At 52.9% G+C, this 21,075-nt stretch overlaps 7 protein-coding genes across 7 annotated transcripts; 3 read left to right on the forward strand and 4 right to left on the reverse strand.

Moving 5' to 3' along the window:
• Positions 1–1,809: 1,809 nt before the first annotated feature.
• On the reverse strand, positions 1,810–2,436 carry BDZ99DRAFT_546608 (uncharacterized protein; the record flags this gene model as incomplete). Its single annotated transcript, XM_033726881.1, has 1 exon — positions 1,810–2,436. The coding sequence occupies one exon, from the start codon at positions 2,434–2,436 to the stop codon at positions 1,927–1,929; it is 510 nt and encodes a 169-aa protein (XP_033570434.1). The 3' UTR covers positions 1,810–1,926.
• A 558-nt stretch (positions 2,437–2,994) lies between these two features.
• Positions 2,995–3,546, reverse strand: BDZ99DRAFT_481904 (uncharacterized protein; the record flags this gene model as incomplete). Its single annotated transcript, XM_033722451.1, has 1 exon — positions 2,995–3,546. One exon carries the CDS (start codon positions 3,544–3,546, stop codon positions 2,995–2,997), a length of 552 nt encoding a protein of 183 aa, XP_033570435.1.
• Positions 3,547–6,504: 2,958 nt separating this feature from the next.
• On the forward strand, positions 6,505–9,949 carry BDZ99DRAFT_575972 (uncharacterized protein; the record flags this gene model as incomplete). Its single annotated transcript, XM_033728524.1, has 2 exons — positions 6,505–6,525; positions 6,620–9,949. 2 exons carry the CDS (start codon positions 6,505–6,507, stop codon positions 9,644–9,646), a joined length of 3,048 nt encoding a protein of 1,015 aa, XP_033570436.1. The 3' UTR covers positions 9,647–9,949.
• A 13-nt stretch (positions 9,950–9,962) lies between these two features.
• Positions 9,963–10,279, forward strand: BDZ99DRAFT_468027 (uncharacterized protein; the record flags this gene model as incomplete). Its single annotated transcript, XM_033721152.1, has 2 exons — positions 9,963–10,169; positions 10,194–10,279. Coding segments are annotated over 2 exons (223 nt in total), but the record flags the coding sequence as incomplete, so codon positions are not given.
• Positions 10,280–14,035: 3,756 nt separating this feature from the next.
• Positions 14,036–15,418, forward strand: BDZ99DRAFT_526404 (uncharacterized protein; the record flags this gene model as incomplete). The annotated part of the gene is made up of 2 exons (XM_033726136.1): positions 14,036–14,200; positions 14,252–15,418. The coding sequence occupies 2 exons, from the start codon at positions 14,036–14,038 to the stop codon at positions 15,416–15,418; spliced, it is 1,332 nt and encodes a 443-aa protein (XP_033570438.1).
• Positions 15,419–15,601: 183 nt separating this feature from the next.
• On the reverse strand, positions 15,602–16,882 carry BDZ99DRAFT_468033 (uncharacterized protein). Its single transcript, XM_033721153.1, has 3 exons — positions 16,709–16,882; positions 16,370–16,583; positions 15,602–16,296 (listed from the first exon to the last, which is right to left on the reverse strand). Exons 1-3 carry the CDS (start codon positions 16,790–16,792, stop codon positions 16,022–16,024), a joined length of 573 nt encoding a protein of 190 aa, XP_033570439.1. The 5' UTR covers positions 16,793–16,882; the 3' UTR covers positions 15,602–16,021.
• Positions 16,883–17,416: 534 nt separating this feature from the next.
• On the reverse strand, positions 17,417–21,040 carry BDZ99DRAFT_399620 (AAA-domain-containing protein; the record flags this gene model as incomplete). Its single annotated transcript, XM_033716140.1, has 2 exons — positions 17,417–19,266; positions 19,333–21,040. 2 exons carry the CDS (start codon positions 21,038–21,040, stop codon positions 17,417–17,419), a joined length of 3,558 nt encoding a protein of 1,185 aa, XP_033570440.1.
• Positions 21,041–21,075: the final 35 nt, after the last annotated feature.

Genomic DNA, 21,075 nt, shown 5'->3' on the forward strand with positions numbered 1-21,075 from the left:
TCCTCAATCTCAACCGGCTCAGTGCAATCAATCGAAGTGCCTTGAACTCCGACCGCTGGATTACTGGCCACGCTGAATCAGTTTGTGCACGCCACCTCGGCATAAATTACAGTATACGGTGTCGTTCATAAGCAATGAGAAAAAATAAGGCCCTATATCCTATTTCGGTACAGAGTGCATTGCGGTCGACATGTTCACGAACAATATGAGGTAAGAAAAATGAGTGAGAGCTGAATGCTCTGGGAAGATGTTAGATGATCCAAAAATGAAAAAACGCGCCGACCTACATGAGGATGAGGTTGGACAACGGAAACTTTGCTCTTAGCGAGTTATGACTAGAATGGGCAATTGATCACTACGTTTGGCAGACTAGGGAAGTCATTTTAGGTATTTGGGGAATGAATTGATTCTTGTGTGGCCAGGTCACTTACTGACGCTGGCCGGGTAGATTGAAAGCTGTCGTTTGAACGACACTGACTTCGGAATTTAGCATGCAAGGGATAGTAGGGCTCAGAGGCCATCTTTAAGGAGAGTTCTTCCCGCTTTTAGGTTCTTGGTCGTCCTTCTCGGACTCGGACCTTTAGGGAACCTATTTCTTGGTCAAGGAGTTCTTGAGTCCCTTCTTAAAATTTCTGCCCGCTTTTTGGATACCTCTCAGGACGTCCCAGCTAGCTCCCATGCGCCTTGGCGCCTCCTCTTCAGTTATCAGTTGGCTATCATCCAAAAAGTCATCGAACTGGCTTTTCCCGGCCTTGAACTGGGGTTCATCGTGAGCACTACGCGAGGCACGAGACTGAGGCTCTTTTGTGACTGTTCCGTATAGTCTGGCATCCAATGCCCTCTGCCGAGCCTTGCGCTCATCGTTGAGACGACGCTGCTCTGCTTCGTGTGCTCTGCGCCGCCACTCCCATTCTGACGACTGGCCGTTGCGCTCCTGGTAATGGCGTTCCTAGGTTTCGCGCGCGCTGCCCTCTGCTTCTGCTTCTCGTCGAGGATCGACGTTGGGATTATGCCGTGAAGGAGGCATGTTGAGTGTGGTTCTTGAGAACTTGGAGCTGTGGGTCGAGTTGAAGTTTGAGGGTTGAAAGAGTTTTGTTGCGTTGAAATGTGAGGTTTTTAAACAACTTTGGGGAATCTGTGGTCTGTAGAGACTGTCCAAGATGAAGCTATATACTCAAACCTTGGTGTATTGTATATTTACGTAGTCGGAAATATGTGAGTGAATGATGTTTAATTGAAAGCTTGGCTGGTATATTCAAGAACAATGTGGACCTTAGAGCTGTTCATCGTACGTGTACAAAGACACTTAATGACACAGCGAGCAATACGTCGCATGTTATCGCAGAGGACTTGGGCGAAACTTGGGGACGAGAACGGAAAGGATACCTGCTTATCGACCATGAGGGAAGAACACTCTGGTGACATGAGGATGCAAATCGAATTGTATTCATACACTCAGCTATTAAGACCCTCGTTTCAGGCACTTTGTCACTTCCGAGTCGCATCAAAAGGGAGTCTTATATCCACGAGATATGAAACTGCGTTTACCACTGGCATGAAAGACTGGTCTGGCAAATGAAAGAGTTTTAAGACGGATGGCAACGATGGAACTTTCTCTCTGAAGACCTCACCTCGCAGCAGGATGTGATCCACTTCTCCTGAGCAAATGATCTCGCGAAAGAGATCACGTGTTTGAAATGTCTCAAACTAGGGAAATAGCCTAAGATACAATAGTACTTGAAGAAACCATAGAGCATAGAGTTAGTAAATCACTCACGTGTGGGCACATTATAAGGAGTTACGTTGGGAGGTGTAGAGGTTCAGATTTGGTATCTAAGTAACCAGTTGCCATGTAGTTCGGTCAGCCAGAAGTCAGGTCTTGTGGAGTATGAGATTGCATCAAGAAGCGCCGCCGTTGGGAAATGTTCACTCAAACGGTCGAGGGCCCTTCTTGAGCTTGTTCTTGGCTTTCTCAGTGAGCCGCTTGCCCCAGGTTTTGACGTCTTCACCTGCGTTGGAAAGACCATTATCCTCTTTCCGCCGCGACGCGGTCTGTGAACGATCAAGGTGTTGTTCGGGTATTCGACCGAGTATATCGTCGAACGTGGTCGACCGTGGGGGTCGAGGTGGAGGCGCGGTGAGATGACGGGACGGTACGTGTCGAGCTGGTATGCGGTCAGTGACATGGCTCCGATCTTGTGGATGTCGGGTGACCGGTTGCCGTGGTTTCGGGTTCCAGGCTGCGCCCGTGGCAAACAGCCGGTTCTCTAGTTCCTCAGTCAGAGGTTGATCTCTCGGTGGTGGACCACGTCCCACATATTGGTGGCCATTTGCATGTTCATAAGTTTTTCGGCCACTTTCTGCGTCATAAGCAATAGTTTGCCAGCCTGGAGGCAGGTGTTCATCCTCGCTGTTTGTGAACCTTCTCGGTCCCATGATGGAATAAATGTGCTTGGAAGGGTTCGGTGGAGTGGTGATAAGTTGCGTTGTGAAGTTGATGACGATATGTTTTTTGAAACTTTCTGGTTTTTAACATTTTGCAGAAATAATTCTCATATGCTCCAGGGAGTTGTGAATTGTATGATTACATGATTCACGACACGTGAAATGACAATGTAGAAATAAGCATGTTGACGGTATCACATCGTATACGAACAATGTAAAGCTGGAAAGAAACTGGCTTTTTAAATTTCTAGGTGGCGCGAGACGTACATCTCTTTATACGCCCTGGGAGTCATGAATTAATTTAGAGAGTCAGCTCAAGATTGGTTTTAAGTCACGGGCTCAGAATTGAATGTTGCTGACTTCATGTTATAAGCAGCTTTTTTTTGCAATAATTGAAGATCTCCTACATGTGAGATTCGCCACGGATGTAATTCTGGGTTGGAAGTGGGGTTTGTCTATTTTTTTTTTCTAAGATTTACTTGACCACGGTGGGTGATAACAATCTACGTAAGGGGTTCCAAGCCATCAAGGGTGGGCGGCATTGGGGAATCAAGTCCCCTCATATGGCTTGACGCCTTTGTGGCGTTTGATGGTCTTGGAGGTCTTAGAGCGTTCCAAGGGATTCCACTCCTCGGTTAACTCCCGAGTTATCCGCCTGAAGAAACCAGGTTTAGCGTTTGGAACGCCTTCCTGGTTCCCCTCTGGCTTCTGTGCCTCCGGGAGTGATGCTGGCAGTGGCTCGTTTAGCCACTGAAGAAATTTTCGCCCGCTAGACGTCGCATTACGCTGATTTGGTGCAGGTTTCGACGCTGTGGGTTCTTGGACGATGCTGGTAGACGCGACAGATTGGGCAGTGGTGCTGGCTTGGATAGCAGTTGCCCTTCGGCGCTTCTCACCTTCTTCGACCTGAGCCCAGTATTTGTTATACCGAGCCAAGTCCCGTGGGTTAGGATTGTTAGGGATCATAACTCCATGTTTGTCACGAGTGAATTCAGGCTTAGCCGGGGCATAGTAAAATTGTCCCAAGTCAGCATCGTAGCCAACAGCTTGGTCCCCGAATTGCGAATCGTCTCCAAAATAGTGGAACTTACGACCGGCCATGTTGAGGGTTGGGAGTCGGTGGTGTGAGGTTGTGGTTCGAAGTATGTTTTCTGAGCGTTTGGAGTTGCGGTAGTTCAGGCTTCAGAGATGAGGTTGGAAATTTGTGCTCTCTAACCTCCGTCTAGGACACCCTTATATATCGATATATTGTACCTTCACGTACTTGAGTTAATGATTGTGAATAGATAGTATAAGTGAGTCATAACAAAGATGTCCGTGAATGTTGTCGGTATACTTGAGCATTGTACTTTCACGTACGGACGTTCGCGATTTGTGAATGGACAGTATGGGTGAATGTTGACGGGATGTTCGTGAATGATGCCTATCCAGGCACGTACGTGAACTGAGCGAATGCTGGAGCATCGGAGCATATGTTGATGAACAATGCAAAGAGAATTTGCGGAGTTGCTGTACTAGCCGAGAAAGGTGCTTGGAGAAACAAAGAAGATCACGTATTTAGTTGTAAGGCAGTTTATAAGAGAGATATACATGGCGAGTAAGGGATTAGTAGTGGCGAAAGAGAGTTATTGTATATTCATCCATGTTTTAGTCCACGTGACCATTTCTAGTGGCCCGAAATTGGCGGGACTGCTTAGTAAGGGGTTGGGTCTCAATGATAGCCTTCGGGTAATGTCCCTCATATCGCTAAGCTTGATGACTTCGAGACGTTCAATATTATCTGTCTTCTTAGGCGGCTTCGGCCCATTTACTTCAAGCGACCACGATTAGTGGTCGTGATATGGTCTCATCAAATGACTCTGGGATATCAAAAGTGCCTGCCGTCAGGGAATCAAGTTCCCTCGGAAGGATTGACGCCCTTGAAGCGTTTTGGGATATCGGGGGACTTCTTCGAGAACGTTGGCGCCGTGGATTTCTTCCTGGGCTCATCGTTGCCAGTAAGACGTCGCGTCAGACGCCTGAAGAGACCGGGCCGTTCTTCCCGAGACGTCACGCTCTCCTTGGCTTTCGATCGTCTGTGAGGTGACGTTGAATGGGCGCCACGGTCGACTTGTTGACAGAAGGCGTCGCGGTCTTTCGAGGAGCACGCTCGTCGTATATCGCCCAGTATTTTTCGTATTTCGCCAAGTCCTTCTTGTTAGGATTTTGAGGCACCCAGACGCCATGGCGATCAAGAACTTTCGGAGCACTAGAATTTCCGGACGCACCCTGGTAGATGTTTCCATTGATATCTTCGTAGGTTCTTTGCTGCAAATCAGCATCATAGCGATACAGCGGGTTCCGAACTCTAGCCGTTCATCGTCTTCGTACCTGCGACGAGGCATGTTGGGCTGTGGCCGTGGCGAGTGTGTAAAGATACGCTTGAGGATGGTTGGTTTTTGAAGGAAGATTATAGGCTAGGGTGGTGTTCTAGCACGGTATGGAGGATTTGTGGTCTCCAAGTCCGCCCAGGACTTCCTTATATCTTTGGGCATTGTAGTTGCACTTCCTTGAGAGTTCACGTTATGTGAATCGACTATACGAGTGAATAATGGCTGATACGTTCGTGTATATTGCATCTTTGATGTTATTTTTGAATGATGTGAATTTCATAACAGAGAACGGATAGGACGTGAATGAGCAATACACATTGAAAGGGTTGATGATTCGTATGCTGGCAATGTGATGCGAGGAGAACATGGAGAAGTGGCTGCGGGCTGTGTGTCTGCTTGTAAAGAGAAGTGGGGAACGAGGATTTACTAAAAGGTCAGGGAGACGGCAGATGGGATAGATTTATGGAGGAAGTGGTCTTTCTGCGATGAAAGAAACCGACTTAGCTATTGAGACAACGGACATGAGTCCTTTGTAGAGCCGGAGAGCAGAGTTGAGCAATTAACCTGCATTGATGGGGGATGTAGAGACTTCTTCCTAAAGTTTTGGTTGATGGTAAGACAACCTCGGACGTTGTCTTCGTAACGTAATCCATAAGCACAAACTCGCTTATCTTCTGAGGGCCTCAACGTATCCCTACGCTCACCAGCACAAACGTCGTCTTTCACTCGCGTCTTTTTTTGATTCAGAAATACCTTTGTACGTCGAAAGGAGACTAGCGCTCGGAATTCACCAACGCCAGGAAGCGGGCGATCTCCCGCCGGTGAAACATGGCGGATCTACGCTTGGCGGCTGCCCGCCTTACCTCTGGGATCGATGTTGGGACGCTTATTGGGACGGCAGATGTCAAGTCAAGACCGATGGTTGTTGAGCTCGGGGAGTTCAAGGACTGCTCAGCCGTGGACGAGGCAACCTTGCGTGCAGCAGCGCCAATCTAGGCTGGATCGCCAGACAAGAACTTGCGCAATCACGGTCTGTGGAGAACAGAGATGGGGCCGGACTTCGGGGATCGAGCTGGTGGAAATTGAGTGCAGGCGTTGACTCCTAGCGACAGAGGAATGCATGCATCATGGCACAGCCGAAGCCACGACGCATTACAACGTCGGCACGCTCAGGATCCTGCAGCTTGTCACCCGCTGTTATCTCTGTGTCCACGACTCCAACGCAGAGAGAGGATCGTTCGCCGGACGTCGCTGCATAGGACGAGGTTGAAGAGGCTCGGAGAAGAGTTGGATAGCCTTCTAATAGTAGGAGCACAGGCCAGAGGGCGCGTCGAAAGCTTCCACGACGCCCAAATGGTACACCTCAGCCGATCCTCTAGCCGCTTCAACGCATGAAGTCCCAAAATGGACGCGGAACGGGCGATGGCGGCACGCTGGCTGCGACGATACGCCACAGCGCCGACTCTTGAGCTGGGAGAAGCGCTGGCAGCTGCCCGGGCGGGAATGGGGACGACGGGTTAAGTATCACCAGACGCTCCTCTCCGCGCGCCGCCTTTTCTTGCTCTCTTTTGCGTGTCTTCCTAGTTGCAGTTGTTGTCGCCGATGGGCGGGGTGGAGTGAGTCGTGGCTCTCCGCCAACGGACAATCACAGCCAGCCACCAATCTTGCCGAGCTGATAGGGCCCAGGATGGCGGTTCCTGCATCCAGGGTACGTATGGAATTTGTTTATCGCTGCTGGACCCGGGCCTTCTAGATACCGATCGCCAGCACGGCGGACGGGGGATCGCTGACCTTCATCACAGAGCCATCCTGTCCCGCCCTCATGGAGCCTCTTCCATAGTGGCAGCGAACCGGAGCCCGCAGTGCCATTCGATCCCGAGGACCTGCGCCGCCGTCTGAGGCAAGTCAAGCTGGACGAAGCATTCAAAAAGGCCTACGCGACCAACAGCGACAGCCCCGCGTTGCAGAAGACGTCCACCAAGGCAACCTGGCAGAGCTTCTTCACCAGCCTCCGTTTCCACCGGGCCAACGATGCCGAACACCAACGCAGTGGCGGGAGCACCCAGCCGGTGCACAGCGTGAAAGACTCCACCACCAGGCCGCCGCCAATCGTTGCCAACGCTGCAGCAGGCCCTGAGAAGCATGAGCTGCACGATACAAGACGCAAGGACAGTCGTACAGACGCGTCAACTACGACCTCTACCCGTCCACTAGACGCCGCAGATCGCAATCGCAATTCAACCAGCGAAGGACAGCACCCGCCACCAGTAACCTCGTCCTCAGGTCCATCTCCACTCGGTCCCACGCCCGCCAACTCTTCCCGTCCCATCGCTTCTTGGACTGCCCGTTCTTCACCCGCCAGCTCCGGCTCCTCTTTTTTTCTCCAAGTCCCCGTCCTCTCTTCTCACAGGACCATGGCCTCCATGGCCCCATCCCGTGCGCCAATGTCTCCGGACAACGTCGCCAAGGGCCGTCAAGCTGCCCACGACTTCGCACAGCAGCGCCGGAAATCGCTTCATGCTTCCGACCGTCTGGCCTCGCGCAACTCTGCCATATGGAGCCCAGCATCCCCTCCTCCAGTTCACTACCCCTACGCCAACGGCCAATCCATGTTCCCTGAGCCCCCGTCTCTCTCATCCGCCAGAAAGAAACCACGACCAGCCAGCACCGGCTTCGAACAGGTATCCCGCCCTGCCATCGTTGTCACCGCCGATGATGCTCCGCCACTACCACGCTTGAACCGCTTCTCGGTAAAAGGGAACCTCGACTGGGACCGGCAAAATGAGAATATAGGTCCCAGGGCTGTGAACAACTCAAGATTCGCCAAGGGGAGCAACAGCTACGAAGACCGTCTTACCGTCAACTCCCTTGAGCGCCCATATTACCATGACAACATGAGTGGCCAGGAGTCCAAACGCTCGAGTATGGGTGGACAGTACCCTTCCCGCATCGTGAGCGGAGAATATACCCTCCCTGGTCCTCCTTTTCCAACTTCAAGCAGCTCGAAATTGCCTCCCAGCGCGAAGTCGAATCGCAATTCAGTGGCCCGTAGCTCGACTGTTCTTGCACTCCCAAGCAACAGTAATCGCAATTCCGTGCGCTACAGCCCTAACTCCGTCTCGCACCACCCACGCCTTGTCAAAAAAGATAGTCTTGAGCAACACCGCTGGCGTGAAAAGACCACGCGGGAGAGTGCAGTTCTTGAAGCGCGAGCTAGGCGGGGAAAGGAGAAGGAAGGAGGAGGGATCGGTATGGGCTCCTCGCCAGTCCTTCCATCATTAAGTCCATTTCCCCCACTGAGTATGTCAGCTTCACCGGCCCAGGGCATGGGCCCTCAAGGCCAGCTAAGTAACGATGCTGTCGGGCGACGCGGGAGTGGGGGTGTGGGGGGCATGAGAAGAAGGAGCGGTGGAAATGCGCACATAACCTCTCAACTAGATAGGCGGACTAGCCACGGGAACATCAACGGGAATATTCACAATCCGCAACTCGACAGACGGATGAGTAACAGCACCATGAAGGAATTGGACCGCAAAATGAGCAACTCTACTCTTCATGGGACTAATTATTCCACCTACCCTCCCTCCAGCACGAGCAATGGACAGCGTTTGAGTTACATCCAGCCGACGCCAGGAATCAAGCGCGCCAGCACTGCTCCGCCCAAACGACTCAGTCTCACCAATCAAGCATCCAGTTCCTCCCTCCCGCAAACGTCCAGAGCAGAAAAGAGGGGCTCTAGAATTATATCTCAGCATGCTCCGCTACCACTACTGATGAGCTCTCCAGATGGAGCCACATTTCCTTCATCCCCACCTCGCTCCCAAAATCGAAGTAGCATAAATGGGCGTGATCAACCTCAACGTCTCCCCTACCCTTTCCCTCAACTTCCCCCTGAACCGGTCGATTCATCCAGCTCCCAAGAAGCCCGCAATCGGGGCCGCCGTCGAAGTAGCTTCAAAGATGACGATGCCCGCAAACGCTCGAAATCGAGAGCTTCCGTTCGTTCGACGAAATCTGCAAAATCTACCAAGTCCCAACAATCTGTCAAATCGACAAAGTCGACCCGTTCGCTGCGCTCCATCTTCTCAACCGCCTCCACTACCTCAAACAGACTCCAGAAACGCCAGTCCGCTTCCTCTCGCGCGTCGCGACGTGGCAGCTCGGCTGTCTCGAAAGAACACCTAGCAGCACTCGCCGCGCTGACTGGCCCGGCACCGCCACCAGATGGTCGAATGACTCCGCAAAGTATCGCCTTCCTGGAAAAGCAGAAGCGAACACTGGAAGAGCGCCAGCGGCGCGAGAGCGTGGCTAAAGACCGAGAGGAGCGGATGGAGAGGCTCAAGAGGGGGCGAGAAATGGAGAAGGTGCTTTCTGGTGACATTATCGGTGGTGCGCTGGGAGGATATAGAGAGGGACATGATAGCAGTGATGAGCACTCCGAGTTCATTCCTTCTACGGAACCAACTACAGAACCATCTGCGGAACCATCTCAGGCTGGCGGTGTTCGCAGTCCTACCCCGAGTTCTCTTTACAGCGCCCCCGGCAAGGGGAGACGGAGATATACGCTCGACGACCCAATTGGAGACCTGGATACTTCGATCGAGGGCCTCACGCCTGAGAGTATTCGCCTGCTACGGGAGAGAGAGAAATTGGTGCGATGGCGTGCGGAGCGTGAGAAGCAGCTGTTTGAGCAGAAGGAGCGGGAAAGAGAAGAGCGGGTGCGCGCTGCGAATGAGAAAGAGGCGATGAGGATGGTCGATTTAGAGAAAGAAGGAAAAGGCAAAGGGGAGAAGAAGAGGGGATGTTTCGCGTGGTGGCCATTCTCGTGATTGAGAGTACAAGGTGAGCGGCGTTCTTGTGTGCGGAGAAAAGATAATACCCTTTCGTTTGTTTCTGTATATATGCCTCTGCTTGGGATCCAGTCTCTTTACAGTCTTAGAATAGAACGGGATATAAGAAGGGAGGAAAAGAGGGTTTCTAGATGGTTTAGGTAATGGTAATGGTAATGAGCTCCTCCGTTATTCCGACATAGGGAAAAGCATATCACTGGCCGGACACTAAGTATATAAACGGTCTCTTTTCTTTCAATCGCAGTCTTCTTGATATATATATATATAAATGAGTTCAGCGTGCAGAGCATCCAGCAAAAAGAATATCTAAGGAGCAAAACACCACCCTCTCTCGAGGGTGTAGCCACCCCGGATGGGGTTTCTCTAAGTCCGCCCGCCCGCGGTATTTTTCAATCCGTCATCTTAACCGGCCACTCTCAGCCTCACGCACCAACTGCATACATCCTCTTTACCAGGCTTCCAAGCCTCTCTACGAACCAGGCCGCCCGAAGTCGGTTCCCTCCGGCGAACCTAAAGGAATGTTCCAACTTTTTAACACCGAAAGGTCGAGTCGAGAATCGAACCCGAGACCAACTGCAAGACCCCAGGTGAGTTTTGTCGACGGTAGTAAAACTACCTCGCGAGGTATCGTTGCCTGGACTCCGGCCGACGGGCTTACACTCGGTGTGGCCGATTACCAATTGAGCTAAAGGGCAAGTTAGCGGATGAGGGATTTGGATTTTACTTGAAATATATAGACCAACTGAGGGTCACGGCTCACCAGATCTCTTGTTTACTTCATACGTCATGCGTGTCTGGATCTCAACAAATCTCACTCCACCAGTCGCCTTCCGTCATGGCATATACTTCCTTCACTACTTCACCAGCCGACATTCGTCATAGCATATTACTGCTTTCACTCTTTCACCACCCATTCTTCACCTGCGCCATCCCGTCACTGGCCATCGCCCTCGTCACGGAAATGCCCACCGCATCACCTACTCAGTATGCACCGACAACACGACGCGTCTGCATTCCCTCCAATCTTCGCCTCCATCATCCGTCCACCTACCATCACCCCAAATCACGGGAACGCCCACCATACCGCCAACGCGATCCGTTCGCAGGGCCTCCTGCAACCCCCAACCCCCATCCACCCCTCTCCATGTCCCCTCCCGCGCTCTCCAACGACCGCCTTCCCCCCGGCCGGCATCTCCCGCACTGCCTCCTCCGCCGCTCCCCCTTCCCGCGAACGCCAACAGCACGCTCTACACCAGCACCGCGGGCGCCTCCTATCGTGTTCGACCATGTGAGGGAGTGGGAGGGACGGCTATGCGCGACATCCAGCCCCGGTCCTGCCAGCGCTGATCGCGCGGAGGGTAGGACTGCGGAGGGTTTGGGGGAGGATTAGCCGTGCTGAGGTTGAGATTGCGACTGCAACGACTCGACGGGGCCCGATGCATTTTGGCGGGGTTCTGGGGCATATGGACGGAGAGGGTGTAGGGAATGGGGATAGGGATGGGTATGGGTATGGGAGAGGAAAAGAACGGTCTTTTCGAGGGGTGCTGGGGGAAGGAAAGGAGACATAGTGAAGAAATCGACAGCACTTTGAGCGGTGCTGTCTAAGTGACATGAGTGCTCGCTCTGACCGATATCCTGCACACTTACCCAAACTCCTGCGGACTCGCCTGCACCAACCACAGCCTCTTCCTCCAGTTGACGTTCTCCGCGTACAACACAAACGTTCGCATTGCCAACATTCTCCAGGGCTGTTTCGATTTGTCTGGCCTAGTAAATGCTAATACGTGGCACCGTTACACCCCCTCCCTCTGTGCGTAAAAGGAAATGGCGACTGCGACGACACCGGTGTCACCAGCAGGCTTTCCTTAGCTAATAGCCTAAGTTAGGTCTCCTTCGAGACGGAGATGCGCGTTAGGCGCGATGGGAAGAAAGGTCTAAATGATACCATGTCGCTGGGATTCTTTGGTTGAGCCAACGCGTTTTGGACGATTGGGGATGAAAGCTTTGGCTGGTTTAGTGATTGGCGGTGGGATGGGATGCCGAACGGTCCCACGGAAAGCCAATACAAGTCTTCATCATGAGAAACAAGCTGGATATGCATAGTGACGACCGTGTAGGTAGCATATTGGAGTTGATTGCGGGCGAGAGGTTTATAGATCGCGGATGACAGTTGTTGAATACCTTGCTGCCTTACCTGCAGTGGCACCTACATATGCAGCTATGACTCCGTTGATTGTTGCACTGATGTTAGGCATCTACATTCCGCAGCAGATGCAAAGGTTCCACACCACAGAACCCGTCCAGCGACAGCAAAATATCTAGACTGGTATTTAGTTGCGCGGCATGCCATCCGTACCATATCTCTGGGACACACTCCCACGTGACCTCTGTGTAACCCGACACCGTGCATGGACTGGAGGCATCACTAACCCTTGTATCGGCAAAATGCGGCGCGGGCGGCGGAAACATAGAGCCCTTCTACTACTCGCCCGATTGTATAAGGACCAAGAAGCCGGAATAGGATGAAGCAGTCGTATAGCTGCCGAATTCGAGTGACTGCTAAAATAACAGGTTTCTGCAAACGAACAGTATGGATTCACTAATGTGCTGCTGATTCCAAATATTTCGTGATGGGTGCAAAGAGGGTCTGTTACGATAGAAGATCGTCCCCTTCCCAGGCAGGCTTCGTCGAACAGAAGGCGGCAGCCCAATACCATCTGAGGTAGCCCGGAGAGCGACCAGGGTTGCCAAAACTGTCGTTTTAGACCTCTTGATAACGTACAGTACCAAGACATAAGTTTGGGCATCCCTTGCAACTGGCTGGGGTGGCCCAACAGGCCTTGGAAACTCCAAACACGATGTAAAGGTCAACACAGTGGAAATTAGACTACCCTTTGACTAATTAGAAACATGCTAGCTGGGGTACTCTTTACAGTAGTATCGAGAGAGCAAGATTGAAGCTAGACCAGTGGTATATCCATGTGCCCAAACTTATGGCCTAGTACTGTACTAGAGGGCCCCAAGCGGTGGTAGGCAATGGTCAGAAGCCCTGCAAGTTTAGAGTGAGGTATCTTTGCCATCACTTTTATAAATAGTGAACGTCATCTCCCGGCGGACTCACCGCCTTAACAGATTGAAATGGCCAGAGAATACGGCTCATGCACGTTAGCAGTCGCTTCACCTAACTCGTGTTCATAAATTGCACTTCGAAGAGATGTCTCGAGGTCAACTGTCCGTAACGCGGTGAAGAATCTCAAGTGTTCTTCAATGCTTTTCCGGAATAAAGGGCATAAGGGGCAACCAGCAGCGGCTTGTTGTTGCAGACTTTAGAGACTGGGGTACAAGTCTTGCAATTGATATGAAAGCCGTATCTCGGGGGAACCCCATCTCGGGGGAATCCCATCTCGGGGGAATCCCATCTCGAGGGCTCATTCAACGGAGTGCAACGAAATACATTGGAACTATTTATCTGGAGATGCTGGCAATCAGAGCAGAGGTTTTGAGTGGTGCTGTAGCTATGAGACGCGCTAACAACAGGCTCAGGGGGCGCCATTCTTCTTTCTACTAACAACGAGTCAAGACTAGTCAGAGTCTAGGCTATCATTTGAGTGATCGAAGGTTGAGACAGATGGCACGAAAAGGATGAAGACTCAGCCTTGACGTTGACAAGTTGAAGGAGAAGGGATAGAAATGGACGAGGCCAGCTCTTTGCCGGTGTCTGAATTCCTCCGGTGATGGAGGTCTCTCTTTGGCTAGGAAGCAAGTCCAGTGACGGAACCGAAAGTAGAGCGAATGGGAGAAGGGAGAATGTCCAAGCTCGAGTGCGTGATGAATAGGGACCGGCCGAAAGACACAAGAGCTGTCATGACTCCCAAAGTGCTGCAGCTGATGCCTGACGAGGCTGAGAGTGCCAGCGCGGCAGTGCAGGTCATGTGCATGCAGGCGAAGGAGGCTGGGGCGAATAGGGTGAATGTCGAGGGTTGTCTTTCGGCTGGCTCCAGCTTTCTCGCCAATCTCCCCCCACCTTTTACGACCGGCTTTAGCCGACGATGCCGGAATTAACAACAGACCAGATTCAACGCAGCGTAGCAGAAGCACTACCTCCGCCTGGCACCACGCCCGATTCACGCGGGCCCACCGCCTGGCCCACCGAGCTATTTGCCCCTGCGCCGCCCCGTGTGCGCCCCGTGCCTGGTCTGCAAAAGGCCCACCGTAGCAGCAAGTCCCGCCCCGCTGCCCGTTTCTGTCACCTCCCCCCACCGGATCCTCTCCAGCTATGACAGAGCTATCCACTGCCCTCGCCCTTCACACACGTCATTACTAGCAGTAGCATCGAATTGCCCTCGGCCGTCTGCATCGCTAGCGCCAATGTACCTCAAGCTGTCACCTCGACCCTCCGAGGAGAAGGGCCTCGCCCCGGAACAGCTGGAGCTCATCCTCACCAACATCGAGAAGAAGAAGCAGAAGCTTGAGGACGACATTGCCCAGTACATCCAGGCGAGGCAACATGATCTTCATGAATACGAGCAAACGGTACTTAGGCGGTCAGACTACGCTTGGACACCAGATTACTGACTCTCTCAGCTCCTAGGCAGCACGCCCACGCCCTCCGCCGCCTCTATCAGCCAAATACAGCCGCTCAGCAATATACAGCCGCCCCCCCGAGCCCGTGATGCTACACCTCCCAGCGACGAGTCACCCAAGCCCACCTCCGCGACCACCGAGACCGCGAAGCCGCAGAAGCCAAATCGCGTACACAAACGGGAAATGGAGCTCCGTGGACTGATGGCATTCATACCTCTACTAGATGCAAATGATGCCGCGACGACAAAGCAGAAAAAGGCACGATCGAAGAGCAAGGAGACGCGTTCTGAAGCTGAAGGCTCGCTGGCCAGTCTAGGAGAAAGTTCTAAGTCCGCTTCTTCAGAAGTCATACCAGGCCCAGGAGACTGTTCAAAAATGCAAGAACCGCCCATCGACGTAGAGCCGCCAACTACAGCAGAAGTGGGGACCACTGGAGCATCTGTGTCAAAGAAGAAGAAACCGACAGCCGAGTTGAAGGGCAAGCGAGTGGGAACGCGAAAGTCGTCACTACGCCGCGTTCCGAGCACCAAAGCTGTACACCGGAAACGCGTCTCTCTAGCAGTCGATGACCAGATTGTACATCCCTCCGATAGCCTCATAGTTACCAGCCCTCTGTCGGACTCCACTACGAATGCGTCATCCAACGCGTCATCATCAATAGAAAACCTTGAGGACACAGCGCACGCATCCGATCCAGGACCAGTCCATCACAGCCTAACGATGAGCCCTGAGACACATGCCACCACCGCTCTTTTCGCCTCGCCGCCATCGCTCCAGCACGGACCGCCACATGCTGTGACAGAGACATTCGTAGAGCACGATGAACGATTATCGCGAAGTCCCGACGAGGAGGCGTTGGCTATATATGCCGATGAACCTCCTGCGCCCATATCGACCTATGTCGGCGGCTTGAGCGGTTCTGGTGTTGACGACGTGGATCAGGCGGGAAGCTACGGCTACCCCTCCAGCTTGGGTGCCTCCTATATGGAATCGTACATGGCTTCGCGCCCACTCAGTGTTAGAATCGCAGCAGCAGAGAAGGCAGAGCTTGAAGAGGAGGAGGCGAAGAAGCTTATCCGTTCAGAGGAAAGAGCGGATGTAGCAGTTGGTAGAGTTGAGGAGACGGATCCCGACGATGGATTTCTGGGAGAGATGGATAACATCTGAGACGATCATCTCCGAGGCATATATCAGCCGCAGAGGGCTTATGACAATGCTTGGATTTGGAGTCCAAGACAAACACTCCCTGCTTGCGATTTTATCAGGTATGCAATTGCTCACTCTTAGCTGCAAGCCGAAGAATCGAAGTAGCAAGGAGATGAGTGGTCCTGGATTGGACCTTGATCCTTCAGTGGGACTGGCACTCACAATCGAGGCCCACCAGCGGCCTAGATAAGTATCGACTTCTACGTAGTGAGGTTGGCCTTCATGCAATACAGCATCGATTGCCTGGTGACCTGAATGCAAGCTCAGATCGTGAATAACTAACAGTCCCTCAAATCTTTCATTTCCATTCACTCACAATGATCGCAAACTTAACACCACGAACATCTTTCAGTAGTCCCACTCTTAACTTCCTCTACTGTCCATCTCGATTCTCTTATAAAACATCGTCACGACGACAGGGGCCCCATATACAAGTGTACAGTCTCGATCTAACCACTATGCCCCTTCCCCCTATCCGGTCTTGGAGCCTGATGGCCCGCAGCCCGACTATCTACAAGGCGCAACGAAGACAATAATTCAAAAGCCGAAATATCACAAGTGTTCTTACATCCGCCGTAGACCCATCGCAACGTCATTATTGCCCTCCTCCACCAATCCACCCAAAGAACCCGCCGCATCTTTCACCGGATCGTATGCCGGCCGCGGCGGCGTCTCCGTCTGCGCTGGATGTCGAGAGGGCGGCGACCGTTGCTGCGGCGGTGGTGACCGCACCGGCTCATACGGACTCCTATACCCATCCTGCACCGTCTCCGCCTCCTCCTCCGCCTGCTCCTGACTTGTATCGCCCCCCTCCCCCACCCCGCCTTCCTGGTTCATCACTGCGACACACTCGTAAGCGCCGTCCAGCTCACCCAACCACAGCAAACGCAACGCCACCGAAGTTTCACCTACCAAACAGCCGCCGCGCCTCCCGCATCGCCTGGCTCATCCGCCAGATCAGCACGCTCTGATTGATCCGCGGGATATTCTCCGCGTCCAGCCGCGCGTTGATGGCGGCCCACAGCGCGTTCTGCTCGCCCGCGGGCAGCGCGATCCAGGACGTGTATTGCGGGCGGCGGTGGACGTAGCGGTCGGCTTCGAGGCGGGATATCAACTGCCAGGGTACCCACGGAGAACCATCAGCATAAACGCACATAGTGGAGTTAGGTAGGGCAAGTCGAAAAACGCGGAGGAAGCGGCGGGAGGGACGCGCCATATGACGGTTTTTGCTGATTTTGCTGTGCCACATACCAAGAAGCGCCGCCACTGTATCAGGTCGAAGCCCGTCGCCTCGCGCGCCTCGCCCGCTTTGGCGCTGACTTTGACGTCTTGCATTTTGTTTTTTGTTTTTTTCACCCGGTTGTTTTCCGAAAACGACGACGAGGGAGAAGGGAGGGTAGGGAAGGTGCGGACGATCGAGAGAAAGACGCTTTTTCGAAGTTACTGGCTTAGGCTGCGCTGCGCTTTATGGGTTCTGCGCCGCAATGCTCGCCAAGAGTGGTTGCCTCCCAGTCCACTGCGTCGGGTTACACAAGGGTCACGTGGGGATGCATGTGCTGGTTCCCAAAGGTGTGGGACGGGTGGTATGCCGTTGGGTTCTTTTCGCTGAGTGGATGGAGATGTAGAGCCCCCTTGCGTCGAGGACCTATGATCTGGCTAGCAACTATTAGCGGAGTCATGGCTGCACCTCTATCACGGCAGGTAATGCTGCGAGGTGTTAGATGACTCCCTCGATTACCTCTAGTCTTGCTTCTCCGACTTGTTAGACAGACAAACACGCCAGACCATCACCAACAGACAGGTACAGAAGCCACACACTAGGATTCCGCTATATCCCCTAATCCCGCTCTTCGAATGCAATCCACAAGCACAGAGCCAATCCCATTAACAATGCCTATGTTAATAGAAGATCTGTACAGTATAATACAAAGCCTACACACCTCTCCCCCTCGCCCCGCTCTAATCCCTCCTCACCCTCGCCGCCCCCTCGTCCGCCCCCCTCTCCATCCCAAACCCATACGCACTCTTCTTTTTCTTCCTGCCCCTACGATCCCCAAACTGCTCGTCAAACTTCTTGATCGCGCCTAGACTCGACATATCCTCCGAGATGCTCGCGCTAATCTCCTGCATCGCCTTCTCGAAGTGCCGTTTGTGCAGGATGCGCTTTTCGGGGAAATGGTACTTCAGTCCAGGCACGAGTTGGGGAGGGCGGTCGGAGTCCGAGGATGGTGGTTCGGGGCTAGCGTCGGTGCTTGGTTCCGAGGTGGACTCGGACATGGACTTCGCCATTGCGATTGCTGCTTGTTCGTTCTCTTCCCTCACGCACGCCAGCGCAGCTGCCACAGCCAAGTTCTTCAGGTCGCTGCCGCTGTACAGCGGGGTCAACTCGGACAACTCTGTGACGTCGACATCTTTCGCTAATGCCTCGCCCTTGAGATGGATGTTCAAGATCTTCTTGCGGTCGAGCTGCGTTGGTAGATCGACGAGAAGTCGTCTGGGCAGACGCCTTAGTACGGCGTCGTCGAGGTCGAAGGGTCGGTTCGTCGCAACCATGATGAAAACACTGAGATCATTCATGCCATCCCACTCCTTAAGGAACTGGTTGATGATCTCGCGGTGACTTGTCCGCTGTCTCCCTCCATCGCGGGAGCCGAAAATAGCATCCGCCTCATCAATGAAGACAACGCAGGGTGAAAGCTTGCGCGCAAGCGAGAAGATAGCCCGCACGTTCTTTTCGCCCTCGCCGACGTACATGTCATAGACTTCGCTACCAGAGACCTCGAGCACGGTCGCGCCGCTCTCTTTTGCCACGGCTTTGGCAAGGAGCGTCTTGCCAGTTCCAGGCGGTCCGTAAAGGAGGAGACCGGGAATCTTGTCGGTGGCCAAAACACCATACTTGAAGGCTTCTGGTCTTAGTAAGGACAACGAAGTCAGCATCCTAAGAGACTCGATGGTCTCGGTTGGCGCGTGAACGTCTGAAAAGGTCGTGTTGATTTTTTCGGGATCAATGACACCACCGAGAAGCCTCTTTTCGTGTTTGTTCGCTTTGGCTTTGATGAGATCGTGCTTGCTGTCGGCCTGTTGCGCCGTTGGACCGGTTGATTCCTTTGATTCTTTTCCATCCTTTGCGCGTATCTTGTTCTCAGATGCGACCCAATAGAATTTGGCCTCGTCACTGCTGTCTAGAAGCTGTATAGCTAAGGACACATGTGCGGCAGAGAGTTGGGAGCCGTCTGCCTTCGAACGGTGGATTCCAATGGCAGTCAAGGCAATTCGGTGGACTTCGTCAAAGAAAAGCACTCTATCCTGATACACATTAGGCTCACTAGTCCGGAAGGGTAGCTTGATACGATGTTCGGGGTCGGCGAGATCGTGGGAGGCCACTGGATCAAGAGACCTCAGCATATCTTGAATATGGCGAAGATTAATATCCATAGTCCTTGACGTCTCTGCCCAGTTCGAAGCTTTGGCCTCTTTCTTGGCGGGTACAAACGGACCAGCAAGCATCCTTTTCTGGCCGGCTGTATCTCGGAAGAAAGGTACCACGATAGTCCTCGAATAGCTTTCCGGATTCTCGCGATCAGCTTGTAGGCTTCGGACTCCAGCTTTCGAGTATTCTGGCATTAGATCGGTGGACGATGTGGTGCCAATAATCATTGTATTTTCGCCCTCGCTTCTTCGTTTCCGAACAATCTCTTGCAACTTTACTAAGATTTGACTACCCCTTTGCGTACCTCCAAGCTCTTTCATGTCTTTAATGTGGATGATCTTACGTCCTGGAATGGAAGATAGTTGTGTGGGGGCACTTTCTTCAAGATTCTGCTCCGTCAATTTGAGCTCTATGCGGCTTTGTACATCGGGGGGGAGCAAAGAACTTAGATCGACTTCAAATGGCGATCGAGGATTTGAGGATTTAGGAGTGTCTGAGTTTACTTCAGTGCTCACCTCATCCTTTGTGACTTTGGTATGTTGCTCGACCGACGATTGTTGCGCTTTCTGGTCTTGCAGTGTGGCAGAGTCGAAAAAGAAGGGCGCGCCGGCCTGGAAATTAGGAGAGTCTTTCGACTTTCTGACGACCTTCTTCACACTGGGTCTACTTCTCTTGATATCGTTGGCATCAACCAGAGCTTCCAGTAATGCATTGAGCTTCACATCCTCCCATTGCGCCTCGCTCTGCGAGGGGGCTCGTGGGGAGCCCGGAGCGGGCGTAAAAATACCCCTTTCGCGCCCGCCTCCAATCCCCGCAGATGTTAAAGCTTTGAAAATAGGCGATTTTGTGAGGCCCTGAATGTCTATAATGTGCACAGGTCCGGGTATCATGTTTCCTTTCCCGCTGGAAAATGGTTTGCCAGTGGGGAACCCAAGAGTAGGGGGAGAAGACTCGGGTGCATCATCTTCCTCTTGCCCTTCTTCATTCTCTTCGATGAATTCCATGCTTTCCTGGAGGTCGGATTTCATTCGGTATGTGTCATAGCCCAGCGAGCGTATTGATTGGGACATTGGGTCAGGGCTGTCGCCTACATAGCCTCCAGCAAGCTCGGCAAGGTCTTGAGCATCGATTGTAACAATATCAGCGCCGAATTCGGTAGCCATTGACTGGACCACCGCAAACAAAAACTGCTCGCTCCCTTCCGCCGGGGAATGTAAGAGTAGGTTGGTCTTCGCCGATGGGAAGGACAAGCCCGTTTCCGGTTGTACAGTAAGGAGGCAGCCGGCGATCGTCGCCTTTATTTCAGCTTCAACCGAGTAGTGTAGGTCGGCGACTGCGTCGAAATGCGAGAACTTGTTCCATTTTTTAAACTTGTCTTGACACTGTTGGATGTATTTTTCAGAAATATCCCAGGCGTTTTTAAAGCCACGTTCGTAACCACCTGTTGTCGAGAAGTCGGTATCCTTTGAGATGACGCCGGCTTCTTTCTCCAACGATTCCACCAGATTTCTGATCTTCTGTTTTGTTTCTGCTCCAATCGCCTCCGGTCGCGTCCCAGCGGCTATGCTCCTCCATGGCGCTGTTATATCGTACAAAACATTGAAGATGCGTAGAGAGGGTGTAGAGAAGGTAAAATCGGCATACAATTCCCCAGTCCTCTTATCCGTGACCGTCAACGAGCACCGCGACAGAATCTTTCTCAGGTGCTTGACTTCCTCCATACCCCAGGTGTGTTCCTCGCTCAGCACGACGTTCCGCCTCAAGAACCACCTCGGGAGGTGTATGGGTGGGAGATCCTGGGATCGATTATGACGCTGTGAACGCTTCAAGGCGGAACCGTAGTGCCGTACCGACTCCTTGGCCTTCTGCAGCTTTTTCGCTATGATATCAGGGTCCTCGGATTTCGCGGCGTCTTGCGAGGCATCCTCCGGGGCGGCCGCCGCGGCCGGCTCCCGGTCCTTTTCAGGCTCGCCATCACGCTCGACGGTCGGGGTTTGGGGGTCGGTCGGAGGAGTCGAGGTCTGCGCAGCGGGGGAGGTAGTGCTGAAGTGTCGATTGCGCGGTGGGAGAGGATATCGACGGCCGCTGACGATCCGAGCAGGAGACCTAGATCGAGACGCCGAGCGCAGTGTCCGCCACGCTACGGCATGCATCCGGGATCAGGCCGCTCGAGTGAGCTCTGAGTGCT

The sequence above is a fragment of the Mytilinidion resinicola genome (genome assembly GCF_010093595.1).
Source record: "Mytilinidion resinicola strain CBS 304.34 unplaced genomic scaffold BDZ99scaffold_26, whole genome shotgun sequence".
NCBI classification, from domain to species: domain Eukaryota; kingdom Fungi; phylum Ascomycota; class Dothideomycetes; order Mytilinidiales; family Mytilinidiaceae; genus Mytilinidion; species Mytilinidion resinicola.